The sequence below is a fragment of the Labeo rohita genome, chromosome 8 (genome assembly GCF_022985175.1).
Source record: "Labeo rohita strain BAU-BD-2019 chromosome 8, IGBB_LRoh.1.0, whole genome shotgun sequence".
Taxonomy (NCBI): Eukaryota; Metazoa; Chordata; class Actinopteri; order Cypriniformes; family Cyprinidae; genus Labeo; species Labeo rohita.
Window position 1 is genome coordinate 8,642,184 of NC_066876.1, and position 14,917 is coordinate 8,657,100.

Here is a 14,917-nt window from a genome sequence, read left to right on the forward strand (position 1 = left end):
AGAAATCGTTTTTTGAAGAAAACATTTCAGGATATTTTTCTCCATATAATGGACTGTTATGGTGCCCCAAGTTTGAACTTCCAAAATGCAGTTTAAATGTGGCTTTAAACAATCCCAAATGCGGTTGTAAACAATCCCAGCCGAGGAAGAAGGGTGTTATCTAGCGAAACGATCGGTTATTTTCATAAAAATAATACAGTTGATATACTTTTTAATGTTTTTTCCGGTTCATGACAGTTAGGGTATGTTGAAAAACTCCCATCTCATGTTCTCCCTCAACTTCAAAATCGTCCTATATCGCTGTTTTACCTTTTTTTGCTAAGAGTGTTTGATCTTCTTTGCATGTTCACTTTGCAAAGACTGGGTCGGTACTTCTGCAGTGATGTAGGATGATTTTGAAATGATTTTTGAAGTTGAGGGAGAAAATACGGCTGGAGTTTTTCAGTTCAGGGAGAGAAAGATATGATTTTAATAATAATAAAAAAAACAACGATTGTTTCGCTAGATAAGACCATTCTTCCTTAGCTAGGATCGTTTACAACCGCATTTGGGATTGTTTGAAGCCACATTTAAACTGTATTTTGGATATTCAAAATCGGGGCACCATATCAGTCCATTATATGGAGAAAAATGCTGAAATGTTTCCCTCAAAAAAACATAATTTCTTCACAGCTGAAGAAAGAAAGACATGAACATCATGGATGACAAGGGGGTAAGTACGTTATCTGTAAATTTTTGTTCTGGAAGTGGACTTCTCCTTTAATATTTTATACATTTGTGATACTTTTTTTCAGGATTATTTAATGAATAGAAAGCTAATGAAGAGAAGCATTTATTTTGAAATATTTTGTAACATTATGTCTTCACTGTCACTTTTGATCAATTAAATGCATTCTTGCTGAATAAAAATCTTAAAAAAAAATTTTTTACTGACCCCGATTGTTTGAACTGTTGTGACTTAACATGCTTTGAAATATTCATGAAAAGAACTGCCTAAAATAGCAAATAACAAATGACCAGAAATAGCAATTCCAGAACCTTTTTATTATAAATTACATCAGCTGACATAGAACATTTAACTGATCAAAGACGGTCTGTAAAGCCCCTCTGTGAAACCCCTCATTAAATCTCCTCAAATATGTGGATTATGCAACAACATAAAACAGTAAGGTATCCGGCTTCAAAAAGAGCTTTAACAGCCGGTGTGCACAGAAACGCTAGTTTAATCTGCTTTTTCTGCAGCAGACAAGATAAACAGAGATTCTTTGCATGATCACCACACCCTAGTGTGGTATATTAAGGGTATATTATAGGTCAATATCTCATATCCTGGTTTTCTCTTTCCTCTACAGATCGCGCAATATCGGACATGGATTTTCCACCTAAGAAAGAAGAGAGAAAGGTACAGTATTTGGTCCTTTTTTTCCCTCTGAGTTTTAATGGAAAGTACATATTTGGCAGACTTTGAGAAAGAAAGCATATTTGTCTACACAGATGAAAGCAGCGCGAGCCAAATTTAATTTCCAAGCACAGTCACCAAAGTAAGTTGAAAAAACAACACGTTTCTTTATTGCTAATTATTGTAGAATTGGAATCAGTATATGAAGGATTTAGGGAAGTCTGATCCAAAATGAAAAGCACTGCAAATGCCAGTGCAATAAAGTTTAAATTTAGTATTGTTCATTTAATAATGTTTGACCATTTTTGTAATCACACACAGCTATTGTTATTATTTTTAAACCTTTCATCCATAGGGAGCTGGCCTTACAAAAAGGTGATGTAGTGTACATACACCGGCAGGTGGACGCCAACTGGTATGAAGGAGAGCATCATGGAAGAGTAGGGATCTTTCCCACCAGCTATGTGGAGGTGTGTCCATTTATGTGCAAATGAAACACTTCGCATCATCTTCTTTTCATTTACACATATTACTATGTTTTCTTTTCAGATTATTCCTCCAACAGAGAAGCCCACACCAATAAAGTCACCCACTATCCAGGTGTTGGAGTACGGAGAGGCCGTAGCCCTGTTTAACTTCAACGCCGACCTACCTGTGGAACTGTCTTTCAGAAAGGTGCCAGAAACACTGCACCATATACTACAACTGACTGACTGTGAAAAATTAACTATCATAAAATAAGAGATTCCAAACTAATTTACTTGATTCTTAAATGAGCTGAGGTGGTAAATTCTTTAATTTGCGGCTTAATTTATGACATTCTTCTTTCAGACGAATACAATCAGAGTTATATTTAAAAATGTCCTGGCTCTTCCAAGCTTTATAATGGCAGTGAATGGGTGTTGAGATTTTGAGGTCCAATAAAGTGCATCCACCCATCATAAAAAGTGCTCCAAATGGCTCTGGGGAATAATAAAGTCCTTCTGAAGCAAATAGATCCATATTTAAAACTTCATAAGTCGTTATTTCTAGCTTCCTCCTACTGTCATATGCACATTCAAGATATAGTGGCTTTCCGGCAGATGACGTAGGAAGTAGAATTAGAAGTGACAAAAAAAAAAAAAAAACATGTCGGGGGATTTCAATATAAGCCAAGAGGAGACTGGTTTTGCTTCTTTGCTTCCTTTGCTCCTGTAAACAAAACTTGGTTCAAGCATATTCTCACCGGATGTTAAATATGGATATTTTTCTTACAAAAATGTGTTTGTTTGCTTCAGAAGGCCTTTATTAACACCCGTAGCTGTGTGGAGTACTTTTTATGATGGATGGATGCACTTTATTGGACTTCAAAATCTCAACACCCATTCACTGCCATTAATAAGCTTTGAAGAACCAAGATATTTTTAATATATCTCCAACTGTATTCATCTGAAAGAAGAAAGTCATATACACCTAGGATGACTTTATCTGTAAATCAGAGTAAGTAAATTGACAATTTTCATTTTTAGGTGAACTATCCCTTTAAGGCAGTGGTTCTCAACCAGGGAGCCAAAATGTAATTAAAATAAGACAAAACAACTAAAAATCAAGATATGCCTGAGTTCTTTTTTCTTTGAAGAATCAGTTCTTTGAAGAATAAAAAAATGTGATTACTAAACCTAAAATAATAAATGTATATACATATATCTTAATATACACTACAATTCACTACACTACAATTTTTAAACAGTAAGATTTTTAATGGTTTTTAAAGAAGTCTCTTTTTCTCACCAACCCTGCATTTATTTGATCCAAAGTACAGCAAAAATAGTAATATGAAATAAAAATGAAATTATTTTTACTATTTGCTTTCTATTTGAATATATTTTAAAATGTAATTTATTCCTGTGATCAAAGCTAAAATTTCAGCATCATTACTGATTTTTTTATTATTATTTATATCAATATTTAAAACAGTTGATTTCTTTTTTTCCAGGATTCTTTGATACATAGAAAGATCCAAAGATCAGCATTTATTTGAAATAAAAAGCTTTTGTAACATTATACACTATATCACTTTTTTTTTTTTTTTGGAAATTATAGAAATTAATACTTTTATTTAGCAAGGATGCTTTAAATTGATCAAAAGTGATGATAAAGATATTTATAATGTTACAGAAGATTTCTATTTCAGATAAATGCTGAAAAAAGTTCTGAACTTTCTATTCATCAAAGAAACCTGAAAGAAATTCTACTCTGCTGTTTTTAAAATAATAATAATAAATGTGTTTTGAGAAGCAAATCAGAATATTATAATGATTTCTGAAGGATCAAATGACTGGAGCAATGATGCTACAATTTCAGCTTTAAAATCACAGGAATAAATTATATTTTAAAATATATTCAAATAGAAAACAGTTATTTTAAATAGTAAAAATATTTAAAAATGTTACTGTTTTTGCTGTACTTTGGAACAAATAAATGCAGGCTTGGTGAGCAGAAGAGACGTCTTTGAAAAACATTATAGTGTATAAAATAATTTGGAAGTCCTTTTGCAGTAAATCACAGACAACGTAAAAAGTCACGTGGCCTTTAAAAACCATTGTAGACAGTAGGGAGCCTCAGAGACAAAAAACTACTAGAACTACTGCTTTAAGGCTTGAGTTTGGTAGTTAGGGTAAAGAATCTTAATCATTTCATGCTCAGACATGTAAATCAACTCTTTGTGGGATCAACTCTTAGTCCTAACTAGCAAAAATATGTAGGATAATGGTTGCCTGAAACAATTATAGACAATTACTCTAAATTATACAGTTTAACATCATTATACACAAATATTCAACCATGGAATGCTGCGATTGACCAATCACAATCAAGTATTTCAGAGAAGCATGATATCTGACACCAGACAGGTTAAGCAGCTTTCTTCTCTGTCGTCTCTGTCTCAGGGCGAGGTGATCTCTATCACCAGGCGTGTTGATGATCAGTGGCTGGAGGGTCGTATCGCCGGCACCAACCGTAGTGGAATCTTCCCCGTCAGCTACGTTCAGGTCAACAAAATGCCTCGCACCAAAAGCGGCGATGACTTTCCGTCTTCTCCCGCTCTTTCTCCAGAGCCCCTCAGCCCTGGTCAACCACAGCACTCCCCTCTCTCTCCCTTGTCACGCTCCCCCGAACCCCAGCTTTCACCTCACAAACACTCCAGCCCATCACGCTCCCCTCTGTCACACGCACGCCCCACCTCCCCAAAACAGCCTTTAAACCACTTCCTGTTCTCGCCTGGCCCCACTTCATCCACAAGGACCGGATTGTTGCACCCTCACAGCCCACTGGAAAAGGACGCCAGATCACCCATGTCACCCTCCAATCATGTGCTGACATCTTCACAGGGCCCAGGACTGCCAGCGAACACCAGTCCCCACCCTCCGTACATCATACAGGTTTGTGTAGACAAACAACACTACATATTTAGCCTGGACCCTGGACCACAAAACCAGTCATATTTCCTACCGTAAATATATCAAAAGTTAATTTTTGATTAGTAATATGCATTGCTAAGAACTTCATTTGGACAATTAAATACGTTTTTCTCAGTATTTTGATTTTTTTGCACCCTCAGATTTTCACCAAATATGGTCCTATCCCAACAAACCATACATGAATGAAAGGCTTATTTATTTAGATGATGTATAAATCTCAAATCTCCACAAATGGACCCTTATGACTGGTTTTGTGGTCCTGGGTCAAATTTATGTATGGTTTATTAATCAGATTAAGTTTTTAGTATAATATTTTGTGGAAATTAAGTGTTTTATTGAAGTTGAGTATCATCATTTGTACACTACCGTTCAAAATTTTGGGGTTAGTATGATTTTTATTTATTTATTTATTTACTGAAAGACATTAACACTTTTATTTTGCAAGTATGCATTAAAGTGATCAAAAAGTGATATTAGGGCCCTTTGCATTGTTAACATTGTTGTCGTAATTGATCATAATAAATGTTTCTGGAGCAGCAAATCAGCATTTGCTGATTACAGTTATTTTAAACTGTAATAATTTGTTACAAAATATTACTTTTACAGTTTTCTTGTATTTTTGATCAAATAAATGCAGCCTTGGTGCACCAAAGAAAATTTCTTTCAAAAAAAAAAAAAAAAAAAAAAAAAAAAAAAAAAAATATATATATATATATATATATATATATATAAATTGAATGGTGGAATGCTTTATTTGAATACTAAGTTTTGAATCAGTAAGATTTTTTTTCTTTTTTTGTTTAGTTTTGGTACTTTTATATTATTCAAAGTGAAAATCCTAAAAATCCTAAAAAAAGGTATATAATATTAAGCTGCACAACTGTTTTCAGCATTGATAATACTAAGAAATTGTGCATAAAATCATCATATTAGTATGATTTCTGAAGGATGATGTGACATTGAAGACTGGAGTAATGATGCTCAAAATTCAGATTTGCCATTACAGTAATAAATGACATTAAAAACAGTTACTTTAAATTGTAATCATATTTAAATATTAATTTTGTAATATTATCATTGTAATTGTAAAATTATAATAAAAGTTATGATTAATTTTATATTAAATATATAATATTAACAATTTGTTTACTGCAATTTCAATGAAATAAATGCATGGTGGGCATTAAGGACTTCTTTTAAATCTTTTAAAAACATTAAAAAAAAAATCTCACTGACCCCAAACTTTTGAATGGTAGGATATTTTTGTATTGTGGGAAATACACGTTTATTTGTTTTAAGCTATTTATTTTATATCTCATGCATTTTCATTAAATTATATTATATACACCGTAAGGACCAAAAGTTAAAAATCCAATATCAGCTGATCACAAGTAACAGCATAAAAACATGTTCAAGGAAAAAAATGTGTGTGACCACTTAATCCATATTGCATAATTTATTTGGGAAAAATATGAATAAATAAAACTTTAATGATCATGTTTAGGAAAGGACCAGAACACAATCTCCACAGCTCAATGCAGATGTCAAAATTCCTTCCACATCACAGTCTCCTGTGAACATGGGTTATTCACGACAACCGTGAGTACTTACGCAGTACATTGTTCACTACTATTGACCTAATTCAAGCAGACACAGAATTTATTAGTTTTATGACTGAATAGCTAAGTAAAAAAATGTACATTTCCTCTTTATTTACTTGTCATGTCATGTTGTGAATAAAAATTCATAAGGTTTAGGACATGAAGGAATCTGAAGGATTATGACAATGTTCATTTTTTTGTGTGAACTGTCCCTTTAACAAAGTAGAAAATACTTTTTTCCACCCTTTTTTCATTCAGGTATAAAGCGGTTTACAACTATAAACCCCAGAACAGAGACGAGCTGGAGTTGAGAGAGGGAGACATTGTTCAGGTCATAGAGAAGTGTGATGACGGCTGGTTTGTAGGTAATGGCCCTTTAAGTTTGCTTCACTTTACAGCTTATTCTGTCCAAGAACTGCACACTTAAACAGGATAGATATGTTTGACAGACAGGTCAAGAGATCAACCACAGGAATGCATGATGTATTGGTACTACAGTTGAAGTCAAAAGTTTACATACACCTTGCAGAATTTGATGCTCCAGAAGGAAAGACAAAGCATTAAAGGATTACTCCACTTCCAAAATAAAAAATTCCTGATAATTTACTCACCCCCAAGTCATCCAAGATGTTCATGTTGTTCTTTCTTCATTCGCATAGAATTTAAGATTTTTGAGGAAAACATTCCAGGATTTTTCTCCATGTAGTGGACTTCAGTGGTGCTCAGTGGATTGAGGGTTAAAAATGCCATTTCAGTGCAGCTTCAAAGGGCTCTAAATGATCCCAGCCAAGGAATAAGGGTCTTATCTAGTGAAACAATTGGTCACTCTGGATCAAGGTCGGGCGAAAGTCTCTCATCTCATTTTCTCCTCCAACTTCAAAATCTCAACCGACATCGTTGCAGAAGTACCGACCCAAGTGAACGCGCCAAAGAAGGCCAAACGGCCTTTACAAAAAAAGGTAAAACAGTGATGTAGGATGATTTTGAAGTAGGATGAGAAAATGAGATGGGAGTTTTTTGCCCTTCCCTGACTATCTTGAACCGGAATACACAGAGTACACATGTGCATTGCAGTAGAGGTCTTCATGGGTCCAAAAATTTGTACCCAAACCCGAAGAGACCCGTAAATTTGTTGCACGGAACCGTCCCGGACCCGTATTTAGCCTAATTTGAAAGTAGGATCTGAACCCAGGCAGACCCAAGAAATGCCTTAAATTTACTACCCGGATCCAACGTGGACCCGTCCGTTGTTCGTAAATTGGACCAGAACCCGGCTGGGAAGACACGGACCCAACTGCACCCGGTCGGCACATATTGCACAGCAAATTGCTATTAACAAGTCAATAAACAAATTGCGAAAAAAAACCTTTTTGGCTTACCTACTGTTAGTAGGATTGCCCTGACTGCGATCAATCCTACTTGACACTAACATTTCCGTCCATTTTTTTTTTTTTCAAAAAACACAGAACAAGAAGTGCGTTACACTTTACTGCATGTGCAGTGGTGTATTGGTGTCTAGAGAAGTGGGTATACTCTAAATTTAAGGTATTGTTTTCGTTATAATGTACTGATTCAAATTAGTAATCTTGCTTTTATGGAGTATTGAATTTATTCACGTGCGGTTGGATTAGATATCATGTCATGATTTTGGCTAAAGCAAGACACACTGAATGATGTGGATCAGAGTGGATTTATTAGTGGGTATACACAAAGCTGACTTAAGTGGGTACACTGTATACCTGCGTAGGCTATCCACCTTATTTTTCAATGCGGAAGTAAGCTATTTTCTGGTTATGAGTTAGACGTCCGGTTCATAATCCACCATAGGGAAATAACGAGAAGAATACTGAAGTGCAGTAAATGGTAAAACAGTTTGCACTACAAACCAGTGTGTTCATAATTAAGATAATTAAGACACACCAGTTTGCAATATCAAACAGCAAAACAACCTTTTTGTGCAGCTAAAAATAGCTGGAAGTGGATGAAAGCAGAAGCCAGACACAAATGGCTGCACCTACTCTTATGGCAAAAAATAAGGTGGATACCCTGCACTGCACCATCGTGCGTGTTCAATAACAGGTGCGTCTCTTCTTCAGTGAAAGAAAACAATACAAAACATATGCTTAAAGCTCCACCTAGTTAATCTTATGAAGCTTAAAGGAGGAATTCACATGAGACGGCTTGATACCGCCACTTGCAGTACTAACATTAACTTCACATCATGCATGTTTTTTCCACCTTATTTCCCGCTCACACTTTTCTCATCCTAATTTTACAAATTGCAAGTTACAAAACACACGCAAAGTGCTGAACGACACTGATCACTAGCGGGTGCGGTGTCCTGAGATCGATTCGGGTATTACGCGGAAATGTTAAACAGACCCGGGACCCGAGGTTATAGATTGGGACCCGACTCGGGCACGGCTGACCATTTAAAATATTGACCTGAGGGTCTCGGGTCCTCCGTGAAGACCTCTACACTGCAGAGCTAGACAAGACGAGCATTTCGGGATAAAAAGTATATAATTTTTTTTTTTTTTTTTTAGAAAATAACCGATTCTTTCGCTAGATAAGACCCTTCTTCCTTGGCTGGGGTCAGTTTAATAAATTAATAAACGTCTTTTAGGTGAAATATCTTATTCAAGTCAGTACTAAATAAAAAATAACATGCATTTTGTATGATCCCTCTTATTTTGGTAAAATAATTAACATTTTGCAGATTCTGCAAGGTGTATGTAAACTTTTGATTTCAACTGTATATTGATTATCATCTCATATTATAATTTCATATTTGGTAATTATATTTTGATTATACTGCTGTAATGCCTAAATTGACTAAAAGTTGTAATTGTAAGCTCAGGTAATTCTGAAATAGACATTAACAATAGTTTAGAGAGTACTGTATAGAATATTATATAGTATACAAATACTAAAAATAAAAGACTGCTGTGAAAACAAAAAATTGATAAGTAATTGAACATAGCAGTGTCAGAAAAACTAAAATGTGTTTCTAATCCTCACCAATGCTGCATCTATTTGATCAAAAATGCAGTAAAAACAGTAAATATTGTAAAATATTCTTAATTCAAAATAACCGTTTTCTATTTGAATATATTTTGAAATGTAATTTATTTCTGTGATGCAAGGCTGAATTTTTAGCATCATTACTCCAGTCTTCAGTGTCACATGATCCTTCAGAAATCATTCTGATATGCTGATTTTCTGTTCAAGAAAAACATTTCTTTTTGCTGAAAATCATTGCTGCTTAACTGTGGAAATGTGTATTTTTTCATGATTCTTTGATGAATAGAAAGTTCCAAAGAACACCATTTATTTGAAATAAAAATCTTTTGCAACATTATAAATGTCTTTATTGTCACTTTTGTCAATTTAATGCATCATTGATTAATAAAAGTAATATTTTTTTTAAAATATGAACAAAAACAAAAATCTTACTGAACTCTAACATTTTAATGGTTTTTAATAATGGTTATTTTTATAATATAATAACTCAAAAATCTAAGTGGTATATACAGTTCTGCTCATGGACTCCTAGTACCAAAACTGAAAGATATATTTTTGAAGATTTAAAAAAATGGTATCAGTGCAAAGACCTTACCTGTGCTGCCCTCTATTGGCCAGTTGTCACATTACAGTACTGTCATTTACCATAATGTGCTAGCAAAGTGATAGCTGTTTTGTGTTTTCTTGCTTAAACAACATTGTATTCTTCTCTTCCTGTCAGGTACGTCTGAAAGGACCCAAGCTTTTGGAACATTCCCTGGCAACTATGTGGCACCAGTTTGAGAGCTTCCACCAGTTCTTGCTCACTGACACTACAGGCTCAACCACTAATGAAAAATGCAAAATACAGTCTGTCTGTACTGCCACTGTACACTACATACAAAACCACTGCCCTCCTCACACACACAAACATAAAACCGTAAAAACGTGTTCACATCCTCCACCAAGCATGTGCACTTCTCACCTTATAGTATCTCTCGCAGATGTTGGACACGGTTGGGTTTGACCACTCACGTGTGATGAAGCCACCCTGCATTATGCTTTTATTTGTAGTTTTCCACAATGATCTAAAATGACTTATTCCGATTGAACATCTTTGTAAAGTTTACCTTCATTTTGGTTTCAGATTTGTAGCGATATTCCCCTTGAACACTGCAAACCCTGAGGATCTGGATGTAAGACATGGTTAAAACCGTCCATTTTTTATTACAATAATTTTTTTTTCAAACACTCATCACAATTGTCATTTACTTGTTGCGCTGGCTTTGCTGATCGCCACGTCGTATTATAAACACAACCGCAGTCTTTGCAATCATTATCATAAGTGTCTGTAAACGCTTAATGCAGTTGTCTCCAAGTGTTTAATATGTCTGTATTAGGTTCGAGTTAGTGTGTAACCAACCCAGCATGCAACATCATCTTCAGCTTTAGGACAGGGAAAGTGTTACTTATGATTTCAGACTCTTTTGTATGAGTAAAAGTCTCCTGCTCAGTAAAAAACCAATAAGGGTTTGATATTTTGTGGTGGGTTCCAGCCAGACTAGATTAAGCATGGTTTTTGACTTTACATAAATGACTAAATCCATATCCAAACCATAATCAGCTGAAAATGTTAATTAAGGCAGGATCAGTTTTCAGGATCGGGATCAGAAGAACATCATGATTTGCATGTATATTCATGTATTTACTGTGCTTGAGAAGCAAAATAGTAAAAGGAAAAATTTCAGAGAATATATCTGTAAGCTTATATATGTTTGACATTTTCTTGTTTTAAGCTTATATACTAAGATTCATGTTTACAGCAAGAACTAAAAACACAAAACATTACATATTAATCATAAATTCTTATGATTTTCCAGGTTGAAATTGACACCTTAAAGGGAACCCAGGATATTAGGACTTGTATGGCTTAATATAACATAAATGATGTCTGAAATAACGGTAAATCCAAAAGCAGCCAAATCTGTTAACTACAAACATCATAAACTCATTTTTTTAGGTAAGAACCAGACATGGGTGTCATGTAGGCTAATAAAATAGTTTTAATGGGACTGAATTTGTATTTAATGTGATAATTTAATTAAAACGTTAAGAAATGTATAATTATAATGTTTCATTTGATCTATGGCCAGTTTAAGCACTCTCAAAAAAACTAATTTAATGCTATAATCACGCTCAGCAAAACTGATGAGTTTCTGCGATGGCTCATCTGAACGCCTCTGGTTGGCCATTGCATTCCTAAGCTCAACAGAATCGTGTGTGATTGGTTATAATGCGCAAAAACTCCATAAAAGGAATCGTAATTTAATGCCGCAACCAGTGTTGCCAAGTCCACCGTTTTTCAGCGGAATTGGGCTACTGAACACTGTTTCTGTGGGTCGAAGCAACCTCAGTAATGTTATATTTAGCCCGGGAATGTGAGCTGTACCAGGGGAACCCTGCCAAAAAATGTGTATTTTTACCCCTCGAAACGGGACTGGCCTGGTTTTGGGCTAGTTTTGGGTAGCAATTGGGGTTTTGTTGTGAAAACCTGGCAACCCTGGCTGTAATCAACACACTCCATCCATTTTCGCTTTGTTAGCAACAGACTTAATAGATTTAATTTGTTTGTGCAGGGGCATTTTTGTCCAATTTAGTGCCATTTTTGCCCCAAGACCCAGTGGCCTTACACACGCTCCGCCTATGCAATATGTAGTAAAAAACCCATGAAAGATTTACCTTATTTTTTTAAAAAATGACATTGTTTTATACATATTTTGGACTATGGAGGGGGCCATTATTTTGATGACGTGAAATGGTTGCACTCTATCAGCTTCTGCTACCTGTTGCTATTTTTACCGCAACACAACTTGGAAAATAAAATACTGACTATCGATTAGCCTACCTGGGATATTAAGTGAAATCCCTGCTGAGAAATCAGTGGTTGCAGCATCATAACAAGTGTCGCATGTTTACATTCTGTCAGGATGGTTTCTGTGGTCTACTAAAAGCCTCAAAGGCATCAGGACTAAAGTGAAGAAAACAAAGACGCAAGTCTTTAGGAAGTTTTATTCGTCCACAGGCATCTTCTCATTTTTTTCTCCTCTTCTGATTGCTAGGAAAGCAATGAAGACCTACATCGCTTCTCTTGTTGACCTCCGACTAAAAATTACAACCAAAAGCCACACAATGTGGCATCGTATAAGTATTTTATTTAACGGGTTGTGCTGAGGTAAAAATAGCAACAGGTAGCAGCTCACCAAGTGCAGCTATTTCATGTCATTGTAAAAATGGCGCCCCCCATAGTCCAAAATATGTATAAAAAGATGTGGATTTTTAAAATAACGTAACTCTTTTATGGGTTTTCTACTACATATTTCAGTAAGAGATGTAATTTATGCTATATTAAGCCATAATAGCAGGGGTTCCCTTTAAAATGAAGTCAGCTTGTGTTTATTACATCAAAGAACATGTGCACAGATTTCAGGACAGGAGCCGGAGGACTTTTCACTGATGGTTTATGTTGGCTATAAAAATAGTTGTGGAAGATGCCGGCATTCACTGAATTCCATCATTAACTCACGTTGTCTTCTGTTTTTAATTAGCCTATTTGGGAAGTGAAGTAGCTGACTGCATTTCGTTGTACAGATTGTTGAATCCTTATCATACAGTTATCGAATAATGGAAAAAAAGATAATATATTTTTATTGACACACAATGTATTGCAGTATGTAAGGTACTCACAGATTTTGATAATGATCAAATAAATCATGAAAAACATTGGTTTGCTTGTTACTTTCACTATTTGAATCATTATTATTTTCTTCATAGTTCAGTCTGAAGACTAACTAGTTTTCAGCATCTGCACTATACAGTACATGCTTCTGTTGTTACTGTTGTGACACGCTGTCTTTCATTTGTCAACACACCTATTTGCATGCAACAAATGAAATAATTACTCTTGAGTACATGATGACAGGGAGCTTTCGGTGAAAGGAGCATGTAATGTGGCTCATAATGCCTTAATTTTCCAAAACACAGATGCGGAACAATTTTTTTATAACCTCTTTATTGACCCAGACATAAGTTATTTACTTAAAACTTTTGTCTTTTGAGAGTATTCTGAATGATTTAGACAGATGTTGAGAAATCTGGGATGCCAAATGAAAAAATAAAGCATGTTACAAAAACAGACAAATGAAAAATAAAAACTGCACTTGTTCAAATACACCTTTTTGGTTTAAAAAATGTATTAAAAGGAGTTATAAGGGGTGAATTATGTGGGGCAAATTTTAGTAGATTTGTAATGTAACACCCAGCCTTTTTTTTTAATAATTATTATAATTAATAGTAATTAATAATTAATATAATTACTATTTAATATTATTAATACAGTACAGTATAGAAAATGATATTTTTTCATGAGTCTTTCATGAATTGAAAGTTCAGAAGAACAGTATTTTAAACAGAACTCCACTGTAACTTTCTACATGTCTTCATTATCACTTCATATCAATTTCATATGTCCTTGCTGAATAAAAGTTTTGATTTTTGAAAAATAAAAAAAAAATAAAATCACACTGACCTCAAACTTATGGATATATATTGGATGCTTAATTATGTGGGACATATTTTGGTACATTTGTGATGCAACTCTCAGCCTTTTTGAATAATTATTATAATTAAAAATAACAATTATTATTTAATAGTATTAATACAGTATAGTCAAACAAATTTTACAATTTCTTGTAAATAATTTCCCAGTAACAATTACTCACATAATCCTTCAGAAATCATTCTAATATGCTGATATGGTACCTCAAAAACAAATAAATAAAATAAAATAAATAAAAAATTAAATAAATAAATAAATGGTAGATTTGGTAGATTTGTGATGCTACACTCAGCCTTTAAAAATAAATTGTAATAATTATTTTTATAACAATTATTTAATAGTATTAATATAATATTTTTTATTTATATTCATTATATATTTATTTTCTGCATTTATTTGATCAAATACATTAAAACTAATTTTAGAATTTCTTTTAAGTAGTTCTTACATTTTTCAGTAGCAATTAATCCTTCAGAAATCACTCTAATATGCTGATTTGATGCTTAAAAAAACATATTATTAAGCAGTTTACAGAAAATTTGATTTTTTTTTTTCCAGGAATCTTCGATGAACTAAAAGTTCAAAAGAACAGTATTTATTTTAAACAGAACTCCACTGTAACATTATACATGTCTTCATTATAACTTTATATTGGTTCCATGTGTCCTTGCTGAATAAAATTTCTAATTTCTAATTTTATTTCTAATTTTTTAATTTCTTAAAAACACTCACTGTCCTCAAACTTCTAAAATATATATCGGATACTTAAACACGACTTTAAAATCTTACATTTAAACTGAGAATACCTTTTTCTTTTCGCCATTATTTATCACCGCCAGCA

At 33.9% G+C, this 14,917-nt stretch overlaps 1 protein-coding gene across 6 annotated transcripts in view; it reads left to right on the forward strand.

The window, feature by feature from the left end:
* The window catches only part of sorbs3 (sorbin and SH3 domain containing 3), a 78,937-nt gene extending 65,702 nt beyond the window's left edge, over positions 1-13,235 (forward strand). For 4 of the 6 annotated variants that reach the window (XM_051117074.1, XM_051117073.1, XM_051117075.1 and 1 more), the window contains exons 14-21: positions 1,353-1,402; positions 1,495-1,541; positions 1,755-1,869; positions 1,949-2,074; positions 4,327-4,818; positions 6,362-6,456; positions 6,717-6,823; positions 10,204-13,235. In XM_051117074.1, the coding sequence (XP_050973031.1) occupies positions 1,353-1,402; positions 1,495-1,541; positions 1,755-1,869; positions 1,949-2,074; positions 4,327-4,818; positions 6,362-6,456; positions 6,717-6,823; positions 10,204-10,265 (1,094 nt within the window). In that variant the 3' untranslated portion in view covers positions 10,266-13,235. The remainder of the gene's footprint in view (positions 1-1,352; positions 1,403-1,494; positions 1,542-1,754; positions 1,870-1,948; positions 2,075-4,326; positions 4,819-6,361; positions 6,457-6,716; positions 6,824-10,203) is intronic. The other 2 variants (XM_051117080.1, XM_051117079.1) reach the window with 2 other exon arrangements.
* Positions 13,236-14,917: the final 1,682 nt, after the last annotated feature.